Genomic DNA, 25,560 nt, shown 5'->3' with positions numbered 1-25,560 from the left:
CAGTAGCACATTTAATTCATTACAAAATTTGAATTGCAGTAATATCTATTAACTGTAAAGTGGATGTATTGTATTCAGATTAAAACAATGTTTAGGTACATGGTGATATGCACCTTTTGCTTTTATTTGTTGATGTTTTGCACACACTTTGATTGCCATGATGTAAACATAGACAGTGTAATATAGATGGTGTTGTAGCAAGCATGTGTTTGGTTTACCCTTATTAATTTATGAATATATACAAAGAAACTGATTGGCATGCACAGAAAAACTAAGATATCACAATGACGACAAGGATCAGTGTTTTTTCTGGTGGTTTAGACCAGAAAACAGTGGTAAACGCACCTAGTGTGGGTACCACAGCCTCCTTCAATTACATGCATCATGACACCTGGATTTTAGGCTATGCTGAAGGTGACCACACCAAGTGTAGGTGCCTTTACTTATATTGCTTGCTGTTACACAACACCAGACATCACTGGTTTGTTTGTTTTTTCTCCTAATAGAGAGGAGAAAAGTTTATGATTACCTAAAGTTGTCTGAAAGTTTTGATAGCCAAGAAGCTAGACCAAATTTAAAGATGGCATCTTCCATAAAGAGTGGACTGTTTAACCCTGAAGAACTCCCTTTTGATGTCTACTTGGCTTTTATTGAAGCCCATATAGCAAAACAGGATATAACTGATGCTGACAAGAAGAAAAATCAACTGTTTGTTTGCATAGGCACAAATTTTTTTGGAATTTTAGCAAACTTGACTGCACCAGACATGCCAACAACGAAGACATGATGAGCTGATTGAATTAATGAAAAAACACTTCATTACAAAGCCATCATATCACTGAAGCTTGTGTTCTTTTCAACAATGGCGTAAAGTTGAAAAAGAAACTGTGAAAGAGCTCTATGCAGACCTGGAGGGACTGGCTAAGGATTGCAACTTCAGTACCACTGTATACACCACTTACATCATCACCATTCCCACGCATTGTGAGCGGTGTCACAATCATCACCCAGACATCCCGTCGCCAGACACGTCTGCCCTAACAAGCTGACCTTAGCACTTATCGCAGGAAAGCTGACCTAACATTTTAGCAGCCGAGCACACCGTCCCCGAGCGCCCACAAACAAGACGCACACGGACACACGAACACACACATAATGGATGCCATTAGTCACAACTCACATTAACACACGGAAACACAATACACATAAGACCTTTCCCCCTGGACATATTACGTAAGATAAATATAATAGATAACAGTTTATAACCCCAGAATAATACTGTTGTTACATACTTATGGTGTCATGTATAACAATTGAAATTGATAAGTGACCAAAGCACCTCAAGAAATTGCTGTGTCAAAACTTCCGGTCAACAAAAAGACCGCGGGGATCTCGAGAGAGGAGTTGTCGGTGTTAGACGTGCTTGGTGTTACTAGTGTACAGACATATTGTATAACCCTGTGTTTAAAAATAAACGAGAGAAAACCAGAGTGCGGTTTATAACCCCAAGCGGGTATACAAGTGACTAACTTAGTGATTGGAGACTACCGGGAGCAGGACAATCAGGCCCCTGAAAAGAACCATTCCTGAACCAATCAATCGAGTGGTTCTACAAGCGGTTATACCACATTTGATGCCAGGTTGCGAGACCAACTATTTATGGCAGTTGATGAAGAACCATACTTCAAATATCTACTTGCCGAAGACTTGAAACTAGAAGCATTGACATCTTCAATGCTCCCAGAAAGCATTCTGTTGCTTGAAAAAGCTCACATGGGGGAAGAAGAGATGGCTAATTCCAGTTCAGCAGGTATACCTGTGCACAAAGTGCATAGCAAGACTATGCTGTAAGCATTGTGGTTTCCCGCATCCAAGTTCTGCTTGTAGGTTTAAAGACTTGGAATGTCATTTTTGTGGTCGCCAGGGTCATTTAGAAAAAAATTGTAGATTTAAGCAAAATGATGCATACAAGCAAAGTAGCTCTAAAAGTTTTAAGAATACATACACACATATACCATAGGCTTTTTTCCCCCTTATAAGGGAGGTAGCCAAAAAAACAAAGGCATAGAAACCACTCCCACCCATTCCATCCCTATCACACTCCACTCCTCCTCCACCCTCTTATCTTGGCACCTCCTGGATGATGGGATGAATCTTGTCCACTGCCCTGGGTCAGAAGTAGTGTCGCAAGACATAGCACATCTGCAGCAGGACCACTTCATTAAATCAATGACCCCCCCCTCTCCATCCCTTCATGCAGAAGAGGAGAAGACAGGGAGAAATCCCTTTGGGCTGCATCATTTTTTTTTTTCTCACACATACTACCTCACCTCCCATTCCCCACACATTCCTCCTCATGCATCACAACATCATCCATATACAACCATTCTCCATTCACCCGTCTTCTGTCCTCTCCTGTCCTTCCTCAACAGACATTCCCCTCTTCTCTAAAGCCCCTTTTACCCTATCCATCCATCTTATCCTAGGTCAACCCCTCATGTTCACTCCTTCCATATCTGCCTTCCACAACTCTTTCACTAGTCTTTCTTCACTCATTCTTTCCATATGTCCAAACCATCCCAATACTCTTTCATTCACCCTATTTCCCAATTCCCTTTCCACCCCCGTCCTCCTCCTCACCTCCTGATTTCTCACTCTATCCAGCCTAGTAACCCCTATCATACTTCTCAGACACCTCATCTCAAACACATTCAAACTCCTTCTCTCTTCCTCTCTTATGTTCCATGTTTCTGCCCCATACAGTGCAGTTGTATTTACAACTAGGTAAATACAATCTCCTCTTAGCATCCATTCCCAAATATCTATTTCAAATTACACTTTTTAATCCACCAAGGCATTTACTCAGTTCTCTCAATCTACATTCTATCTCCACCTCCCCTCCTCCCTTTCCTGCCACATTCGTATCCAAGTTTTAAGAATTAAAATGTACAATCAGTTTCTGAACCTGAACTAGTGCATGAAGATGACTTAGAACACCAGTGTAGTGCTTATGATGTTGATAAAAGCATGTTGTTGAAAGTTTCTTGTAATTGTATAAAATCTGTTAAACCAGAAATGTACAAGTTTGTGTTAAATGATAAATCTATACCTTTAGAGATAGATTCTGGTTCATGTGTTTCACTGTTAGGTGAAAATTGGCTAAAAGTACTAAATGTTAAAATGACTCCATCTTCCAAAGAATTGACTGCTTATGGAGGTCATCAAATAAAGGTAAAAGGTCAAGTTGATCTTGTAGTAAGATTTAATAACTATAGTACAAAGCATAAATTTTTTGTTACTGATTCACACTGTAATGATTTATGTGGTAGAGATCTAATGAACAAAGTAGTCATAAAGACCACAAGTTTAGATGAAGCTTTGAAAGTGAACTCAGTAAATGACATGAATGTTTCTGATAATCCTAAACAACTTTTGGATAGTTATAAAATAAATGAAGATTTACCTATGAAAGGAGCTGAAGCTAAAATATATATGAAAAAAGATGCTACTCCTAAATTCATCAAAGCAAGGCAAGTGCCATTAGCGCACAAAGAGTTAGTTGATATTGCTGTACAATAGGTTTTATACAATAAAATCATAGAACCTGTAGCTTATAGTGATTGGGCTTCACCCATTGTACCAGTTTTGAAAGATTCAGGTAAAATGAGAATTTGTGCCAATTTTAAGCATTTAAATAGTCAAATTAATATTGAGAAATACCCCTTACCTAAGCTTGATGAAATGTTGGCTACAGTTGGAGATAATAAGGTGTTATGTAAGCTTGATTTGTGTAATGCATATTTGCAAATAAAGGTTTCTGAAGAAGACCAGAAATACCTTGTTAAAGTTAAAGCTATCCTGGATGCTCCTGTACCAAAAAACTTGCATGAGCTACAGTCATTTCTTGGATTAGTCACTCACTATAGTAGATTTATCCATAAGTTTTCTGAAATTTTGTGACCACTCTATGATTTAACAAAAACCAATGCCAAGTTTGTATTTATTTACCTAGTTGTATTTACCTAGTTGTATTACCAGTATACAGGAAGGGAGCTATGCTCGTGGTGACCCATCTTTGTATCTTTCAGCATCAAGTTTTTTCTTAAAATCTTGAATAGTGTTTGCACACACTCTTTCTTTGTCTAATTTGTTCCAGGTATCTATCACTCTGTGTGGGAAGCTATTTTTTTCAGATCTCTTCTGTAATTATTATTATTATTATTATTATTTTTTTTGTGTCCTCTTGTTTTTCCATTGTCCCATTATAATAAATCATTCTTATTTAAGATTTCCATTCCTTTAATAATTCTATAGATAGTTAGTAGGTCTCCTCTTTCCCTTCTTTGTTGGTAATTCTAATTTGGACAGTCTTTGTTCATAGGTCATTTTGGAAAGACTTGGTGCCAGTTTTGTTATTGCTCTTTGTATTCTATTTTTTTTTTTTTTTATTCTTTTTAGTACTGGGTGTCCATAGTGTTGCTGCATACTTGAGTTTTGGTCTTATTAGTGTAGTTAAAATTTGGTTTATTATTTCCTCATCCAAATAGATAAATGACGCTTATACTGACCTCAATAAATTGTAGGTTTCTCCAACTACTTTATCAATATGTTTGTCTGGTGTCATGTCTTTGCTGATTATCACTCCAAGGTCTTTTTCTGAGTTTACTTTTTTGACCTCTTCTTCATCAATTTTATAATCTCTTGATATTCTGTTTTCACTTTTTCCAAATTCCATTATGCTACATTTCTCGATATTGAATTTCACTTCCCACATTTGAGTCCATTTCCAGATATTGTCCAAGTCTTGTTGTAATGAGTTGCAATCCTCCGTTCTTACTTTCTTCAGTATTTTTGTGTCGTCAAACTAAAGACACAATTATTAAAATGATGAGGAAGAGAATATAGTGAAAGACTTAGCGAATAAAAAGAAATGTATAATTATATTGGGGATGGAAAAGAAGTATAATACAAATTGGACTACAAGAATAAAGGAGGAGAAGGAGAAAGTAAATAAGATATTGAAAGTAGTCCAAGAAGATGGAACAGAAACAGGGAAAGGAATGGAAGAAATATAGAGATAGGGAAATACAATACAGATAAGACCAGACCAATTAAGATCAAATTCAGGTCACAAACAACAGCAGAGAATATCTTAGCAAAACCAGGGAAACTAGCAAACAGTGAACAATTTAAACAGATATGGATAAAGAGAGAAATAAATAAAGAGGAAAGAGAGGATGAGAAAGCAAAAGGACAAGAAGCTAAGGAAAAAAATGAGAAAAGAACAGAGACAGAAAAAGAGAAATTCTATTGGAGAGTAGTGAATATGTAAGTGAGAAAATGGTACATAGCAGAGACAAACGGAAGGGGAACAGAAAACACGATGGAAGTAGCAGAAAATTGAAAATGTCTTACACAAATATAGATGGCTTCATAACAGGCTTGAACGAACTGAATGATTACCTGAAAGAAAAAGAATTGGACATAATGGGAACTGTGAAAGGTCCACTACTACCCAACAGTGTAGGACATGGTGCATATAATTGTTGGATTAGAAACAGAGAGGTAAAACAAGGGGGTGGAGTTATGTTCCTGACTAAGAAGGATATCAATGTGAGGAATGTCACATATGGAAAAAATAGAGTAGAAATGATTATGATGGAAGTGGAAGACAAAGATAGGAAGAGCAGAAAGTTTGTAATAAATTATGTGCCTCCTAAAAATGCCTCGTGGGAAGAGACAGAACATAAAAGTATGTTGGAAGACACAAGGATAACATTAAATAAGATAATGGAAGATGGAGGAAGAATAATTATAATGGGTGACTTAAATTGTAAAGAAGTCTGCTGGGAAGAGATGACAGTAAAGGGTGGAGATGACTCATGGGGAAATGTACTACTAGATATGATTATTGACCATACAATGACACAGTGGATTCAATAGAACACTAGGTATAGAAATAAAGAACCATTGAGACTGGACCTAATAATCACATCAGAACTTGAAATAGTGGAAAAGATTGAATATAAGACACCAATAAGTAAAAGTGACCACATATTGGTTGAAATGGAACTAAATGAGGATAAATACATAAAAAGAAATGAACAATATAGAAAAGGAAGATTGATGTATGATTTTTTTTTTTTTTTTTTTTTTTTTTAAAGAATATGAGAATTCTTTCAAAAAGAAAACTAGGAAAGAATATACAAAGTGGAAACAACAGTGGAAGAGAAATGAAATATTTTGACAAGAATTTATATAGGAGTGGAAAAGTATGTTCCAAGACAAAAGCAAGAAAAAGAATATGTAAAGTGTTGGTACAACAAAAGTTGTATGGAGTTAAAAGACAAAAGAGATAAAGCTTGGACAAAATGGAATAAGGACAAAAGACCTGAAAAATGGAAAATATATACTAGTTATGGAAATGAATATGTACAAGTGTGCAGAGAAGAAAAAGAAAATATGAAAAAGATGTCATAGAAAAATGTAAAGATCAACCAAAACTATTTTACAGATTTGTAAATAACAAAGTGAAAAACAAACAAGATTTAGAGAAACTACGACAAGGAGGAGCTGAATACACAGAGGAAATAGAAATGGCAGAAATTATGAACAAGCATTTTAAATTAGTGTTTACAAGGGAGAACATACAACCTGGAGAGATCGAATGGGAAGAGAAAGTCCCCCTGTGAAAGAAATAGAAGTAACAAAGAATGAAATAATGAAACACTTGAGTAATCTTGATGTCAGAAAATCGCATGGACTAGATGAAATAGCAAACTGGATTTTGAGAAAATGTAGGAATGAACTGGCAGACAAAATACATAGCCTAATAGGCAGTTCATTGAAAGAAGGAAAAGTTCCAAAAGATTGGAGAAGAGCAAATATAGTACCTATATATAAAGGGGGAAACAAAGAGGACCTACAAACTATGGACAAATCTCTTTAACAAGCACGATAGCAAAAATCTGTGAAAGAATGATCAAAAGTAGATGGGTAAGGCATTTAGAAAAAAACAACGTACTAAATCCAAGACAATTTGGATTCAGACAGGGACAATCATGCATCACAAACTTAATATGTTTCTATTCAAGGCTAATAGATATAATACAAGAAAGAGATGGATGGGCTGATTGTGCATTTCTAGACCTGAAAAAAGCTTTTGACAAAGTGCCACATAAGAAGCTGCTTAAGAAATTAGAAACTACAGGAGGAATACAGGGTAAACTGCTGAAATGGATGGAAGACTTCTTGCAAGAAAGAAAAATTAGAGTAGTGATAAGAGACAAACACTCTAATTGGGATGAAGTGATAAGTGGTGTTCCACAAGGAACAGTTTTGGCCCCAATAATGTTTGCTATATATATTAATGATATGGATGAAGGAATTGAAAGTTATATGAGCTTCTTTGCAGATGATGCAAAACTGTTGAAAAAGTGAACACAGAAGAAGATTGTGAGTCACTACAGAGTGATCTCAATAAAGTATGGGAGTGGAGTAGGAAGTGGGAGATGGAGTTCAATACTAAGAAGTGTAGTATAATGGAATTTGGAAGAAGCAAAAAAAGAATAGAAGGATCATATAAATTAGGAGAAGAAGGAATAAAAAAAAGTAGAAAATGAGAAGGACCTGGGAGTCATTATTATGAATAACATTATGAATGACAAAAAGCTTTCTTGCAAGAAAGAAAAATTAGAGTAGTGATAAGAGACAAACACTCTAATTGGGATGAAGTAATAAGTGGTGTTCCACAAGGAACAGTTCTGGCCCCAATAATGTTTGCTATATATTAATGATATGGATGAAGATATTGAAAGTTATATGAGCTTCTTTGCAGATGATGCAAAACTGTTAAAAATAAGTGAACACTGAAGAAGATTGTGAGTCACTACAGAGTGATCTCAATAAAGTATGGGAATGGAGTAGAAAGTGGGAGATGGAGTTCAATATTAAGAAGTGTAGTATAATGGAATTTGGAAAAAGCAAAAAAAAGAATAGTCCAATATACCAAGGCTTTTTTCCCCCTTACCAGGGGGGTAGCCAAAAAGAAAAAGACACAAAAAAATTCCCACCCATTTCATCCCCGAAAACACTCCAAACCCCTCCACCCTCCTCCCATCTTAGCACCTCGTAGATGACGGGTCATCCCTGCACCCTGCCCACTGCCCTGGGTCAGAAGCAGTGTCGCAGGACACAGCACATCCACAGCAAGGCCGCTTCATTAAATCGGCGACCCCCCTCTCCGTCCCCCCATATAAAGGAGAGGACGGGGAGAAATCCCTTCGGGCTGTGCCAAAAAGTTTTGCTCACACACACTACCTCACCCCCATTCCCCCGTCCAATCCACCTCATGCATCACAACACTTTCCATATACAACCATTCTCCATTCACCCCTGTCTTCTGTCCTCTCCCGTCCTTCCTCAACCGACACTCCCCTCTTCCCCAAAGCCCCTTCACCCCATCCATCCATCTCATCCTAGGACGTCCCCTCATGTTCACTCCCTCCACATCTGCCTTCCATACCTCCTTTACTAGTCTTTCTTCACTCATTCTTTCCATGTGTCCAAACCATCCTAATACTCTTTCATCCACCCTATCTCCCAGCTCCCTTTCCCAGAAATAAATTGGGAGAAGAAGAAATTAAACAATTAGAAAATGAGAAGGACCTGGGAGTCATTATTATGAATAATATGTCACCTGAGAAACATATATATAAGATTTTTGGAGAAACTTATAATTTGATAAGAACAATCAAAGTGGCATTTACATACCTGGATGAAGAAATGGTGAAGAAAATACTAATCACTTTGATAAGACCAAGATTGGAATATGCAGTAACTATGTGGTTACCAAGTACTAAAGAATGTATAAAAAAACTTGAAAGAATATAAAGAGCAATTACAAAATTGGCATCAACACTCTCAAAACTATCATATGAAGAGAGGCTAGCAAAACTTGAGCTACAGACATTAGAGCAAAGAGAGAGAGGAGATTTGATAACTATTTACAAAATCATGAAAGGCATAGAAACTATTGATAGAGAGGATCTAATAAAATGGGATGATAGAAATACATGAGGACACGGAAAGAAAATCAAGACAGTTATAGAAAAGATCTGAAAAAGAACAGCTTTCCTCACAGAGTAATAGACATCTGGAACAAGTTAGATGAGAAAGTAGTGTGTGCAAAAACAATACATGAATTTAAAAACAGTTTAGATAAAATGAGATATGAAGACGGGACACCACGAGCATAGCTCCCCTTCCCGTAAAATACAACTAGGTAAATACACACATGGATGGATTCACAGCTAAGATTGGAGCTCCAAAAAAGAAGGAAAATTTTTGTGGATCTCAACGTAGGGGAATACCTTATTGTATTTATAGGGAAGGGGAAAGCTCATGGTGTAGTAGGAAGGTGATGAAAAAGGAGAAGGGGAGGGATTACTGAGGGAAATGGAAGGAAATGAGGAAGGGGAGGACTTGGTCCAGGCAGGCAGACGCCATGTAAACAAAATAGAGCCAGAGGATTTTGGTGATGAAGAAGGGATTAACAAAAATGTAAAGATTAGAAATATAGGTAAGAGCAGCAAAATGGAAGGTGAAGATAATAATTTCCATGGATTTAATGAGGGGGGGAAGCCAACCCCCCAACCCCCCCCAATTAACAAGCCTAGAAGAAAAAATTGAGAAAATTGTCAAACATTGGGAGGATAGGTTCAGTCAACTTATGAAGATCACGCAGAGAGTTGACAAATTGGAAGAATTAGAGAAGGTGAACCAAAAACTAACTAAAGAAATAGAAGTATTAAAAAGACAGTTAAAAGAAGTAAAAGATGAGAATGAGGAATTAAAGAGGAATAATAAAGAGAATAAAGAGTCCATAGCAAAAGAAGCACAGGGTTGGAAAAAAAAAAATCCAAGAGAACAACAAAATGCACTTAATGATATAGTGAAACAGCAGATGAAAGAACAAACTGAAGACACAGTTATTTAAGTGATGAGACAGGAGAATATAGTAAGAGACTTAGCAGATAAAAAGAAAGGTATAATCATATTAGGGATGGAAGAGAAGTATAATCTAAATAGGACTACAAGAATTAGGGAGGAAAAATAAAAAGTAAACAATATATCAAAATTAGTTCAGGAAGATGAAACTGAAATCGGGAAACAAATTGAAGAGATGTATAGACTCGGGAAATATAGTACAGATAAGACCAGACCAATTAAGATTAAATTCAGGTCACAAACGACAGCTGAGAATATCTTAGTAAAAACAGGGAAACTAGCAGACAGTGAACATTATAAAAAGGTATGGATAAAAAGAGAAATGAATAAAGAGGAAAGAGAGAAGACAAAAAGACAAGAAGCTAAGGAAAAAAACGAGATAAGAACAGAGTCAGAAAAAGAGGAATTCTATTGGAGAGTAGTGAATATGAAAGTGAGGAAATGGCACATAACAGAGAAAAACAAAAGGGAAACAGAAAATACAATGGAAGTAGCAGAAAATTAAGTGTCTTACACAAATATAGATGGCTTAATAACAGAATTGAATGAACTGAATGGTTATCTGAAGGAAAAAGAACCAGACATAATGGGAATTGTAGAGACAAAATTGAAAGGTCCACTACCACCCAACAGTGAAGGACATGATGCATATAATCATTGGATTAGAAACAGAGAGGCAAAACAAGGAGGCGGAGTTATGTTCCTGACTAAGAAGGATATAAATGTGGGGAATGTCACATATGGAAAGAATAGAGTAGAGATGATTGTGATGGAAGTGGAAGATAAAGATAGGAAGAGCAGAAAGTTTGTAATAAATTATGTGCCTCCTAAAAATGCCTTGTGGGAAGAGACAGAACATAAAAGTATGTTAGAAGACACAAGGATAACATTAAATAAGATAATGGAAGAATTTAACTGTAAAGAAGTCATGGGGAAATGTACTACTAGATATGATTATTGACCATACAATGACACATTGTATTCAAGAGAACACTAGGTATAGAAATGAAAAAGAACCATCGAGACTGGACCTAATAATCACATCAGAACCTGAAATAGTGGAAAGGATTGAATATAAGACACCAATAAGTAAAAAAGACCACACATTGGTTGAAATGGAACTAAATGATGATAAATACATAAAAAGAAATGAACAATATAGAAAAAGAAGATTGATGTATGGAAAAACAAAATTTGAAAAAATAAGAGAATTCTTGAAAAAGGAAAACTGGGAAAGAATATACAAAGAGGAAACAACAGTGGAAGAGAAATGAAATATTTTGACAAGAATTTATATAGGAGTGGAAAAGTATGTTCCAAGACAAAAGCAAGAAAAAGAATATGTAAAGTGCTAGTACAACAAAAGTTGTAGGGAGTTAAAAGACAAAAGAGATAAAGCTTGGACAAAATGGAAAAAGGACAAAATACCTGAAAAATGGAAAACATATACTAGTTATAGAAATTAATATGTACAAGTGTGCAGAGAGGAAAAAAGAAAATACGAAAAAGATGTCATAGAAAAATATAAAGACCAACCAAAAATATTTTACAGATTTGTAAATGAAGTGAAAAAAAAAACAAGATTTAGAGAAACTACGACAAGGAAGAGCTGAATACACAGAGGAAATAGAAATGGCAGAAATTATGAACAAGCATTTTAAATTAGTGTTTACAAGGGAGAACATACAACCTGGAGAGATCAAATGGGAAGAGAAAGTCCCCCCTATGAAAGAAATAGAAGTAACAAAGAATGAAATAATGAAACACTTGAGTAATTTTGATGTCAGAAAATCGCATGGACCCGATGAAATAGCAAACTGGATTTTGAGAGAATGTAGGAATGAACTGGCAGACAAAATACATAGCCTAATAGGCAGTTCATTGAAAGAAGGAAAAGTTCCAAAAGATTGGAGAAGAGCAAATATAGTACCTATATATAAAGGGGGAAACAAAGAAGACCTTACAAACTATAGACCAGTCTCACTAACAAGCACGATAGCAAAAATTTGTGAAAGAATGATCAAAAGTAGATGGGTAAGGCATTTAGAAAAAAACAACGTACTAAATCCAAGACAATTTGGATTCAGACAGGGACGATCATGCGTCACAAACTTAATATGTTTCTATTCAAGGCTAATAGATATAATACAAGAAAGAGATGGATGGGCTGATTGTGCATTTCTAGACCTGAAAAAAGCTTTTGACAAGGTGCCACATAAGAAGTTGCTTAAGAAATTAGAAACTACAGGAGGAATACAGGGCAAACTGTTGAAATGGATGGAGGACTTCTTGCAAGAAAGAAAAATGAGAGTGGTGATAAGAGACAAACACTCTAATTGGGATGAAGTGATAAGTGGTGTTCCACAAGGAACAGTTTTGGCCCCAATAATGTTTGCTATATATACTAATAATATGGATGAAGGAATTGAAAGTTTTATGAGCTTCTTTGCGGATGATGCAAAACTGTTGAAAAAAGTGAACACTGAAGAAGATTGTGAGCCACTACAGAGTGATCTCAATAAAGTATGGGAATGGAGCAGGAAGTGGGAGATGGAGTTCAATACTAAGAAGTGTAGTATAATGGAATTTGGAAGAAGCAAAAAAAGAATAGAAGGATCATATAAATTGGGAGAGGAAGGAATAAAAAAGTAGAAAATGAGAAGGACCTGGGAGTCATTATTATGAATAATATGTCACCTGAGAAACATATAAACCTAGATTTTTGGAGAAACTTATAATTCAATAAGAACAATCAAAGTGGCATTTACATACCTGGATGAAGAAATGGTGAAGAAAATACTAAGATAGACGAGTTCCGTCTACTAGCGCGGCGGACCAGGGCAGCAGTCATCGGTGTCACCGAAACTTGGCTAGACAGTACCATCTCCGACTCGGAAATTGCGATTCCGGGTTATAGCGTTGTGTGTAATGATAGAAAAAGGACTGGAGGAGGGGTATGTACATTCATTTGCAATGATTTAGCATTCAACCCCCGTACAGACCTTATGAGTAATGATGGGCTCGAAGCTGTGTGGGTAGAAATATTGTTACCTAAATTGCATCCCATCTTATGCGGGGTCTGTTACAGATCACCGAAACAGATGTCTTCTATAGCGCATTAGAATCTACCTGTTTCAATCGGGTCAATATACATGACCAAGAAATTATTATCCTAGGTGATTTTAATATGAATCTGGCAAATACAAATAACAACCTTATTAAGGCAATGAGAGACTTGCTAATATCTCTTGGCCTGACACAACTGATTGACGAGCCTACTAGAATAATAGGCACATCCAGGTCCATCATAGATCTTATCCTGGTCTCCGATTGTAACAAGATAACACAGGCTGGTGCTTGTGATTATGGTCTTAGTGACCACAAGCTCATATTTTGTACTAGGAAAGCTAGGAAGACGATTTTCAACAATCACAACACAGTGAAGCTTCGTTCCATGAAGCATTATTCACGGGAACATTTTGTAGATGAACTGGGTAGGACAGACTGGTCGCCAGTACTAAATTGTACCGATGTTTATAAGGCTTGGTCTAATTTTAAGTATACATTTCTTACTATTATAGACAGAGTAGCGCCTCTCAAAGAGATACGAATAAAACAGAGGATGGAACCATGGATGACTAACGAAGTACTGGGTTTAATTAGGGATAGAGACAGATTTATTGCTAGATTTAGGAAAAGTGGAAATCAGGAGGACTATAATGGCTTTCTGTACTATAGGAATCACGTGAAATATTGGAAGGAAAAAGCCAAAGCTGATTATTGTACTAACATGGTGCACCAGAACAAACACGATCTTGCGTGACTAACTTACATGAATTCTACAACACAGTTATCTCGAATTATGACAAAAGAAACAATATAGATTTAATATATCTAGACTTTGCAAAAGCTTTTGATACCGTCCCACACGAAAGACTACTTACTAAATTAGCTTTACACGGAATAAATGGTAGCCTATTAGGTTGGACTAGTAATTGGTTAAACAATCGAAAACAGAGAGTTGTTTTAAATGGAAAAACTTCTAGATGGAAAAATGTTACGAGTGGAGTTCCCCAGGGTTCCGTTCTTGGGCCACTTCTATTCATAGTATATATAAATGATATAGACCATGGACTAAAATCTACTGTTTCCAAATTTGCTGATGATACAAAACTGTGCGGAGTGGCAAATGATCACTCAAACCAATTAGATATTCAAGAAGATTTAGATAAATTACAGCAATGGTCTGGAAAGTGGCTAATGAAATTTAACACAAGTAAATGCAAGGTAATGCACATAGGTAATAACAGTAAGTACGATTACAAGTTATTTGGAAATTCGTTAACAAAAGTGGATAGTGAAAAAGATCTCGGCGTAATTATCAGTAACGACCTCAAATCATCAAAGCAGTGTATTTCAGCCTCTGAGAAAGCAAATAAGATTCTAGGACTGATTGCGCGATCTTTTGATTTCAAAAGTCCATCACTCATAACAAGCTATATAAATCGTTAGTTCGTCCACATTTGGAATATGCTGTTTCCGTATGGTCACCGAATCTCATTAAAGACATTGACAGACTGGAAAAAGTACAACGGCGATCCACAAAACTGATTCCAAATATAAAAAATAAATCATACGAAAATCGACTAAAACATATGAACCTGTTTTCCCTAAAAAAGCGTAGACTCAGAGGTGACTTGATACAAGTCTTTAGGATTTTAAAGGGAATTGATATCAAAAGTGACAAAATGTTCACATTGAATGAGAATCAGACTAGAAACAATGGTCTCAAACTGTTCGAAAATAGATTCAATTTGGAAGTAGGTAGAAACAACTTTGCCAACCGTGTAGTTAATGAATGGAATAAACTTCCTGCACAGGTAGTGCAATGTAGTTCAGTTCGAAGCTTTAAGAATCATTTAGATAAACACCTAAGCAAGATGCTGTAATGATTAGAATTTATTTTATATTATTTGTTTTTGTTTTGTTATCATTTGTCTGTCTGATTTTCATTTATTATTAGTTATATGTCAATTTATTATTTACTATTTACGTGTTTGTTTATTATTTAACTATACCTATGCATTTATTTATGTATTTTATTTGTTATTTACAATACTATGGTTTTTATGTTGTTGTTTTATTGTTATTATGATTTTTTCGCATCCGACCTAGATATGCACCAAAAGATCTCCTGTCGGCATGCTCCGCCTTTGTAATCCTTTGTAAATTAAAACGTCCACTACCACCCAACAGTGTAGGACATGATGCATATAATTATTGGATTAGAAACAGAGAGACAAAACAAGGGGGTGGAGTTATGTTCCTGACTAAGAAGGATATAAACGTAAGGTGTGTCACATATGGAAAGAATACAGTAGAGCTGATTATGATCGAAGTGGAAGACAAAGATAAGAAGAACAGAAAGTTTGTAATAAATTATGTGCCTCCAAAAACAGCCTCGTGGGAAGAGAGTGAACATAAAAGTATGTTAGAAGACACAAGGATAACATTAAATAAGATAATGGAAGATGGAGGAAGAATAGTTATGATGGGCGACTTTAATTGCAAAGAAGTCTGCTGGGAAGAGATGACAGTAAAGGGTGGAGACGGGTCATGGGGAAATGTTCTACTCGAGATGATTATTGACCATACAATGACACAGTGGATACAGGAGAACACTAGGTATAGAAATAAAGAAGAACCATCGAGACTAGACCTAATAATCACATCAGAACCTAGAATAGTGGAAAATATTGACTATAAAACACCAATAAGTAAAAGTGACCACATATTGATTGAACTGGAACTAAATGAGGAGAAATACATGAAAAGAAATGAACAATATAGAAAAGGAAGAAGGATGTATGAAAAAACAAACTTTGATCAAATAAGAGAATTCTTTCAAAAAGAAAACTGGGAAGGAATATACAAAGAAGAAACAACAGTGGAAGAGAAATGGAATATTTTGACAAAAAAAAAAAAAAAAAAAAAAAGGAGTGGAAAAGTATGTTCCAAGAAAAAGCAAGAAAAAGAATATGTAAGATGCTGGTACAACAAAACTTGTAGGGAGTTAAAAGACAAAAGAGATAAAGCTTGGACAAAATAGAAGTAAGACAAAAGACCTGAAAAATGGAAAATATATACTTGTTATAGAAGTGAATATGTGCAAGTGTGCAGAGAAGAAAAGAGAAAATATGAAAAAGATGTCATAGAAAAATGTAAAGATCAACCAAAATTATTTTACAGATTTGTAAACAAACTGAAAAACAAACAAGATTTAGAGAAACTAAGACAAGAAGGAGTTGAATACACAGAGGAAATAGAAATGGCAGAAATTATGAACAAGCATTTTAAATCAGTGTTTACAAGGGAGAACATACAACCTGGAGAGATCGAATGGAAAGAGAAAGTCCCCCGTATGAAAGAAATAGAAGTAACAAAGAATGAAATAATTAAACACTTGAGTAATCTTGATGTCAGAAAATCGAATGGACCAGATGAAATAGCAAACTGGATTTTGAAAGAATGCAGGAATGAACTAGCAGACAAAATACATAGCATAATAAACAGTTCCTTGAAAGAAGGAGAATTTCCCAAAGATTTGAAAAGAGCAAATATAGTACCTATATATAAAGGGGGAAATAAATAAGACCCTACCAGCTATAGACCAGTCTCTCTAACAAGTACAATAGCAAAACTTTGTGAAAGAATTGTCAAAAGTAGATGGGTAAAATATTTAGGAAAAAACGTGCTAAATCCAAGGCAATTTGGATTCAGACAGGGACGATCATGCGTCACCAATTTAATATGTTTCTATTCAAGGCTAATAGATATAATACAAGAGAGAGATGGATGGGCTGATTGTGCATTTCTAGACCTAATAAAAGCTTTTGACAAAGTAACACATAAGAAGTTGCTTAAGAAATTAGAAACTGAAGGAGGAACAGGGGAAACTGCTTAAATGGATGGAAGATTTTTTGCAAGAAAGAAAAATGAGAGTAGTGATAAGAGACAAACACTCTAATTGGGATGAAGTAATAAGTGGTGTTCCACAAGGAACAGTTTTGGCCCCAATAATGTTTGCTATATAAATTAATGATATGGTTGAAGAAGTTGAAAGTTATATGAGCTTTGCAGATGATGCAAAACTATTAAAAAAGTGAACACAGAAGAAGATTGTGAATCACTACAGAGTGATCTAAATAAAGTCTGGGAATGGAGTAGGAAGTGGGAGATGGAGTTCAATACTAAGTGGTGTAGTATAATGGAATTTGGAAAAAGCAAAAACAGAATAACAGGATCATATAAATTGGGAGAAGAAAGTATAAAAAAAAGTAGAAAATGAGAAGGACCTGGGAGTCATTGTTATGAATAATATGTCACCTGAGAAACAAATAGATAAGATTTTTGGTGAAACTTATAATTTAATAAGAACAATCAAAGTGGCATTTACATACCTGGATGAAGAAATAGTGAAGAAAACACTAATCACTCTGATAAGACCAAGATTGGAATATGCAGCAACGATGTGGTCACCAAGTACAAAAAAAAATGTATAACAAAACTTGAAAGAATACAAAGAGCAATTACAAAATTGGTATCAACACTCTCAAAACTATCATATGAAGAGAGACTAGCAAAACTTGAGCTACAGACACTAGAACAAAGAAGAGAGAGCGGAGATTTGATAGCTATTTACAGAATCATGAAAGGCATAGAAATTATTGATAGAGAGGATCTAATAAAATGGGATGATAGAAATACAGGAGGGCACGGAAAGAAAATCAAGAAAGACAGCTATAGAAGAGATCTGAAAAAGAACAGCTTTCCTCACAGAGTAATAGACAGTTGGAACAAGTTAGATGAGAAAGTAGTGTGCAAAAATAATACATGAATTTAAAAATAGTTTAGATAAAATGAGATATGAAGACGGGACACCACGAGCATAGCTCCCCTTCCCGTAAAATACAACTAGGTAAATACATATATATATATATATATATATATGTATATATATATATATATATATATATATATATTTATATATATACATATATATATATATATATATATATATATCACATATATATATATATATATATATATATATATAATAAACAAATAAATTGTAATAATATAAATAATGAATAAAATAAATAAATAGGTCAATTTAGATAGTAAACAAACAGGTAAAGGGTAAATGATAATGAATTGACAGATAAAAAAATGGTATTCAAGGAAATATTAATAAACAGACAAATAATAACAAACAGATAAATAATATAACATAAATGGCAGGCATTACAGCATCTTACTTAGGTGTTTATCTAAACGAATCTTAAAACTTCAAACTGAACTACACTCCACTGCTTCTGCAAGAAGTTTATTCCATTCATTAACTACTTGGTTGGCGAACTTGTTTCTACCAATTTCTAAATTAAATCTGTTTCAGTTTGAGACGATTTTTTTTTTTTTTTTTTTGTCGGATTCTCATTCAGTGTAATTATTTTTTTCAGTTTATTGTTGTCGATTCTCTTTAGAATCTTAAAGACCTGTATCAAGTCATCTCTGAGCCTATGCTTTTTTAGGGAAAATAGATTCATATGTTTTAGTCGATTTTTGTATTATTTATTTTTGATATTTGGAATCAATTTTGTAGCTTGCTGTTGTACTTTTTTCAATATATCAATATCTTTAATGAGATTCGGTGACCATACGGAAACAGCATATTCCAAATGTGGATGAACTAACTTTATATAGCTTGTTAATGAGAGATGGACTTTTGAAGTCAAAAGATTGCGCAATCAGTCCTAGAATCTTATTTGCTTTCTCAGAGGCAGAAATACACTGCTTAGATGATTTGAGATCGTTACTAATAACTACACAGAGATCCTTTTCACTATCCACTTTTATTAACGAATTTCCAAATAACTTGTAATCGTACTTACTGTTATTTTTACCTATGTGCACAACCTTGCATTTTCTTGTTTTAAATTTCGTTAGCCACTTTTCAGACCGTTGCTGTAGTTTATCTAAACATTTTTGAATACCTAACTGGTTTAAGTGATCATTTGCCATTCCGCACAGTTTTGTTTCATCAGCAAATCTGGAGACAATAGATTTTATTCTGTGGTCTACATCATTTATATATATATACTATGAATAGAAGTGTCCCAAGAACGGAACCCTGAGGAACTCCACTCGTAACATTTTTCCATCTAGAAGTTTTGCCATTTAGAACTCTCTGTTTTCGATTGTTTAACCAATTACTATTCCGTGCAAAGCTAATTTAGTAAGTAGTCTTTCATGGGGGACGGTATCAAAAGCTTTTTCAAAGTCTAGATATATTAAATCTACATTGTTTCTTTTGTCATAGTTCGAGATGACTGTGTTATAGAATTCGAGTAAGTTAGTCATGCAAGAACGTTTCCGTCTGAATCCATGCTATCATTTATCAAACAGTTACTTTCTAAATGATGTTCGATAGCACCTCTAATGAAAGTTTACATAATTTTTCCTACGACTGAAGTCAAGCTTATAGGCTTGTAGTTATTTGGTTTCTTTATATCGCCTTTTTTTAATATGCGAGTAACGTTAGCTAGCTTCCATTCTCTTTGGACATCTCTGGATATGATGGATTTCTTGAAATTAATTTCTAATGGAACAACAATCTCATTTTTCATTTCCTTTGAGATTCTTTTGTTATACTTACCGTGGTAAGTTTACCCTAGACTTTTCACAGGTTTTAGTTTGGGATTCAATTTGAGAAGCTTCGTTAACGAATACCGAGTTAAAATATATGTTTAAAATATCACACATTCCTTCATTTGAATATTCAAGTTGACCGTCAGCAGATTATAGTGGGCCAATGTGATTCCTAATAACCTTTATATCTCTAATATAACTAAAGTGTTCTTTGGGATTCTCTTTGGATTTATTAGCGATATTTATTTCGTATCGTCGTTTTCGTTTTTTAATGTCGTTTTTAAATATCTCTGTATTATTACTTTGATAGTCATTAGGTGCACTCGAGCACTTGTATTTCTTATAATTCTGTCTCTTTTTAGCAATATTTTTTCAGTTTCTTCCAATAAACACTTAGTAGCTACTAAATTGTTCAACATGAAATGCTTCGCTAATTTTAAGAATCAATTTCCTACAGAAGAGATAGTACTGACCACTAAAGCATTTCCCATGATTGACAAAGAAAAGCTTGAAACTGAACAGTATTCTACTGTAGGTCTGATATTCACGAATACTGCAAATTAATTGAGCTGCTGAAATTTATCTTGGAAAATAATATAGATGATATTCTTGGTGGATTACGAAAATTATAAAAATCTTCTTGACAACTTTCCTAAGAAGCACTATGAATTCAGAAAAACTAAATGCACTTGCACTGCTTTCAGTGAAGAAATTTTTCCTCAGTTGTCATCCAGAGATCAAGGAGATTTTTTTTTTTTTCCAAATTATAATGAATGAATGGATCAAGCTTAAACTGTAACAATTTAGGTTATATTAAGTGGAAAAAAAAATATTCTTATAAATTATTTTTAGATTTTATAAAGTTTCTGAATAAATTTTCTTTTCATATCTGTTTGTTTCCTTTTATACAATATTAAAACATAGGTTAATTTTTTTCTGGAGTAGCACCCCCACTGATTTTAGCTACGAACAGCCACTGTTCCTCATACTTCTCTATCTCACCTGCGTTCCTGGGCAAGCTGATCTCCACTTTGGCTGGTAGCTTGGGTGACGACCTTAGGTAGGTTCTGACCTGGTAATACCTGAAAAGCGATAAAGAGCGGATATAAATACACACTGAAGAGCTCACAAGAAGTACATACATATACCAAAGGTTCTTTGCCCCCTACAAGGAAGAAGAAGAAGAAGAAGAAGAAAAAAATCCACTCCCACCCATTCTATCCCCACACACTCCACCCCCTCTCTTCCTCTTTTCTTGGCTCCTCTTGGATGACGGGTCATTCCTACATCTCGCCCACTGCCTTGGGTCAGAAGCAGTGTCGCAAGACAGCACATCCGCAGCAAGGCCGCTTCATTAAATCAGTGCTCCCCCCCCCCTCCGCTCCGTCTCCTCATGCAGCAATGGAGAAGATGGGGAGACATCCCTTCGGGCTATATCTATTTATTTTTCATACATACTCCCTCACTCCCTCCATCTCCCACTCACTCCCCCTCATGCATCACAGCATCACCCATACACAACCATTCTCCATTCACCCCTATCTTCTGTTCTCTCCCGTCCTTCTTCAACAGACATTCCCCTCTTTCCCAATGCCCCTTTTACCCCGTCTATCCATCTCATCCTTGGTCGCCCCCTCATGTTTACTCCTTCCACAATTCTTTTACTAACCTTTCTTCACTCATTCTTTCCATGTGTCCAAACCATCCCAATACTCTTTCATCCACCCTATCTCCCAACTCCCTTTCCACCCTTTCCACTCCCGTTTTTCTCCTCACCTCCTTGTTTATCACTCTATCCAGCCTAGTAACTCCTATCATACTTCTCAGGCACCTCACCTCAAACTCCTATCTTATGTTACATTTTTCTGCCCCGTACAGTGCTGTCGGCACAATCACTCCATACATATTTCTCTTCGAAATCCATTCCTAAATGTCTACTTCTCATTACACTTTTTTTAATCCTCCAAGGCATTTAACTGCTTCTCTCAATCTACATTCTACCTCCGCCTCCACTCCTTTTACCGCCACATTCGCACCTAAGTATCTAAAACTATCCATTTCCTCCAGTCTCTCTCTCTTAATACTCACTTCCAGTCTGCTGCCACTTTCTCCCCTTGCACATCTCATCACCTTACTTTACCTACATTTATCTTCAACTTCCTTCTTTCACACCTTCTCAATATCTGTCACTAACTTCCTCAATCCCTCCTCTGACCCTGTTATAAGCGCAGTGTCGTCAGCAAACAACAACTGGCCTATCTCCCACTTTTATCCATTCTCTTTAACCAGCTCCAATCCCCGACCCACTACCTTTGCATTTAACTTTCGCACCACCCCATCCATGTATAAGTTGAACATCCAAGGCGACATAACACATCCCTGACGAAATCCCACCTATACCTCAAACCACTCACTCTCTCCATTTCTAATTCTAACACACGCTCTACTACTGTCGTAAAAACTCTTGACTGCTCTTAACAGCTTTCCTCCTATCCCATATATCTGCAATACCTCCCACAGTGCCTTCCTGTCTACCCTGTCGTAAGCCTTTAACAAATCCATAAAAGCCCCCAAAAAACATCCTTACCTTTTCCTAAAGCTTTTTCACATATCTATCTTACCACAAGAACCTGATCTACGCATCCACTACCTGTCCTAAACCTACACTGTTCTTCACCAATTACTCCCTCTGTTCCTCTCCTAATCCTCTCAATCAAGATCTTCCCATAAGCCTTCGCAACTACACTTAATAAACTGATCACTCTGAAACTACTACACTCACACTTGTCCCCTTTTCCCTTGTAAAGTGGAACTATGCAGGCACTCCTCCAGCACTCTACCCTCTCTTAAACAAACATTAATTAACCTCACCAGCCAGTCCACCAATTACTGTACCTCCTTTTTTAGACATTCTGCGTGGCACGCATCCAACCCAGGTGTTTTACCTGCTCTCATTATCTTAACAACTGCCTTCACCTCATCTTTCCTTATTCTTCTCCATTTTTCTCACTCATCACTGTCATTTTTATCGCTTCCCACTGCAACTACGTTTCCCTCCCCATCTTCATCACATTTAGTAACTCCTAAGATACTCTGTCCATCCTCCTCTTACTGCCTTCTCTTCATCTCTCCATCTGCACCTTTTACCTTTTCTTCTCTACTTGATTCACCTCCCCCTTCCTCTCTTAATTTCTTTCCAATTTTTTTTTATTACTTTAAAAAATTTGTCATACTCTTACCCCATTTCACATCTGCTCTCCTCTTTGCCTCATTTTTATTATGCTTTACTTCTCTTTTCTTTGTACCTCTCATATGATTCTCTCGTCCTATTTTGTAACCAATCTGTGAAAGCTCGCTTCTTCTCTTTTACAAATTTATTTGCTTCATTCCACCACTCACTACCCTTCCTTCTATTTCCTCCTGTCCTCCTTGTTTCACTCACCATCTTTGCACACATTGTGACTTTCTGCTTGAACCATCCCCATTCCTCCTCCACTCTTAGTTTTACCCTATCCTTCACTCCCTCCCACTCCTCTCTCAGCTTCTTCTTGTACTCCTTCTCCTTTTCTTTTTCATTTAAGCAGTTCACTCTAAGCACCTCCCTACCTTCTGCCCTTTTCCTCTTTCCCCACTTATCCTCCACTCTCAACTTACCTTCCATCAAAAAATGATCTTATATTCACCCACTCTCTCCCCTTAGAACATGTACATCCTTAACTCTTCCTACTATATTCCTGGTTACCACCATATAGTCCATTAACGGTTTATCTACCACCCTTCCATCCACCACCCTCTCCCATGTGTACTTATGCTTGACTTTCTTGCTAAACAATGTATTTGCTATCGTCAACTCTCTAGTCACATCTCCACCATCAACTCTCCACCGCGATTTTTTCCTGGTACTCCACACTTACCGACCACTCCGTCTATAGGTTCATTTCCCACTCTAGCATTAAGGTCTCCCAATACAACTACATTGACATTTCTCCCTAATCCCTCTATGCACTCATTTAAATCCACCCAAAAAGCCTACCTTTCCTCTACACTCTTCTCACTACCAAGCCCATATGGACTTACAAAAACACACATCTCCTTTCCCAGTTTCACCTTCATCCACATTAACTTTGAAGAAACCTCCTTCCACTCCACTACACGCTTACCTATCTATTCACTAGTATAACCACCCCTTCTCTCCCTCCTCTATTCACTCCTGACATCCTCCCAACTACATTACCAAACTCACACTCACCCCTCCCTTTCAACTTAGTTTCATTCAAAGCCAACACATCCATCTTTCTTTTCACATACTGCCCATCTCCCTTTTACTCTCATCCACGCACATTAAAAGACCCAAACCTTAGGGTGCTGGTTGGAAAACTCCTAAACCCTCTTATGCCTTTACTTTTTTTTTTTTTTTTTTTTTTTTTTTTTCCCTTTGGGGATACAGGGAGAAGGATGCCTAGTTCTATCCCCGTCCCATTTTTTGTCGCCTCATACTGCCTTGGTGGCAGTATTTTTATCACCACACACACACACAGGGTTAAGCGAAACGAGAAAATGAATATTCAGAGAAATGATACAGGTCAGTAATAAGAGTGGGGGGACAGCATAACGAAAGGACAGTAGCAGTATAATAAAGTATCATAATTTCTGTGAATAGAGAATTCCTCTACCACAGACAAAAAGGATGCGTGACTCTGGTCCATAGGGGCGCCCCATATAGACCCTAAAGAATCAGATGCATGCTACTTAGCACCTTTTAACGCCACAATAATATGCAGCCAATACTCCAGACGAAGAAAAAGATGAAGAAAAAGAAGACGAAGAGGGAGAAGATGGAGTTGAAGGAGATGGAGTTGTAAGAGGAGGAGGAGGAGGAAGAGGAGAATGAGGAAGAGAAGAAGATGGAGAAGATGATCAAGTAAAGAACATCCAATCAACTTCAAGGTGACTCAAATGACACTTTAAACGTACACGTACACGAGTGCGTGCGCACGCGCGAATACAAAGTCTGCCTGGCTCTTGAAAAAGGTAATTGCATTGAAAAGGGATGAGACGTTTCAGAAAGTATAGTGTTGTGCGATCTTCTAAAAATGAGATGCACAGAGCCACTAAGTTCAAGAGAACAGTGGGGTAAGAAGAACTAGGAAGCGTTTCAGGAAAACTAATGGGAGATCTGGTCTGAAGTTAAAAGAGCAAAGAAGTCAAGGAAGGAGTTGGAAATGTTGAGTAATAAGAAAGAGAAATTAATCACATAAAAGAAGAAAAAGAAAAGATCATGGAGGAAACGAAAATCTTCCAAATATAAGGAATGACAACAATGAGATGAGGTGGTAGCAGACGTAGGGGAGGTGGAAACTGGAAAAAGAAAGGTTGAAAGGGGGATAAGAATGCTGAAAGTAGAAAAGTTACATGGGGTAAATTAAAAATTAAGAAGGGAAAGTATACAGGCTTGTTTAAAAATGGAGAAATGTAAGGTTCATAAAGACTGGAAGTTATGTGTGGTACCAACTTATATTTGGAAAGGAAGGAGACTGTAGATTCCACGGAGGAATCAACCGGCTAGCATACTAATTAAGTATATGCTGAATATTAGTCAGCAACATGGGGGATCACGGGAAAAAGTGAGTGAGGACCAAAGTGATTTTAATGGGCATATGATGTGTGCGCCAAATATTTATTTTAAAGAAAATATGCGCGAAGTACGCAAACAATTTAAGACGGCTTCCTCCACGTTTACAAAGTTAAAGTATGGACAAATGTCTAATTTAGAGGGTATATGATATTTAAGTTCAATCTTGTATGGTCAATCCTGCTTCTGGACCATTATAGATCCAGCAATTC

The 25,560-nt window shown here is 36.2% G+C and overlaps 1 protein-coding gene across 9 annotated transcripts in view; it reads right to left on the bottom strand.

Moving 5' to 3' along the window:
• LOC143033486 (protein FAM135A) overlaps positions 1-25,560 on the bottom strand; it is a 1,114,982-nt gene that overhangs the window by 859,128 nt on the left and 230,294 nt on the right. For all 9 annotated transcript variants that reach the window (XR_012967181.1, XM_076198980.1, XM_076198982.1 and 6 more), the window contains one exon: positions 20,719-20,798. Coding sequence is in view for 8 of the 9 variants with exons in the window: in XM_076198980.1 (XP_076055095.1) it covers positions 20,719-20,798 (80 nt within the window). In the remaining variant the exon portion in view is untranslated. The remainder of the gene's footprint in view (positions 1-20,718; positions 20,799-25,560) is intronic.

The sequence above is a fragment of the Oratosquilla oratoria genome, chromosome 15 (genome assembly GCF_046742065.1).
Source record: "Oratosquilla oratoria isolate Oo_2021 chromosome 15, ASM4674206v1, whole genome shotgun sequence".
Taxonomy (NCBI): Eukaryota; Metazoa; Arthropoda; class Malacostraca; order Stomatopoda; family Squillidae; genus Oratosquilla; species Oratosquilla oratoria.
The sequence above is the reverse complement of the archived record's forward strand: the minus strand, read 5'-3'. Positions and strand labels throughout refer to the sequence as shown.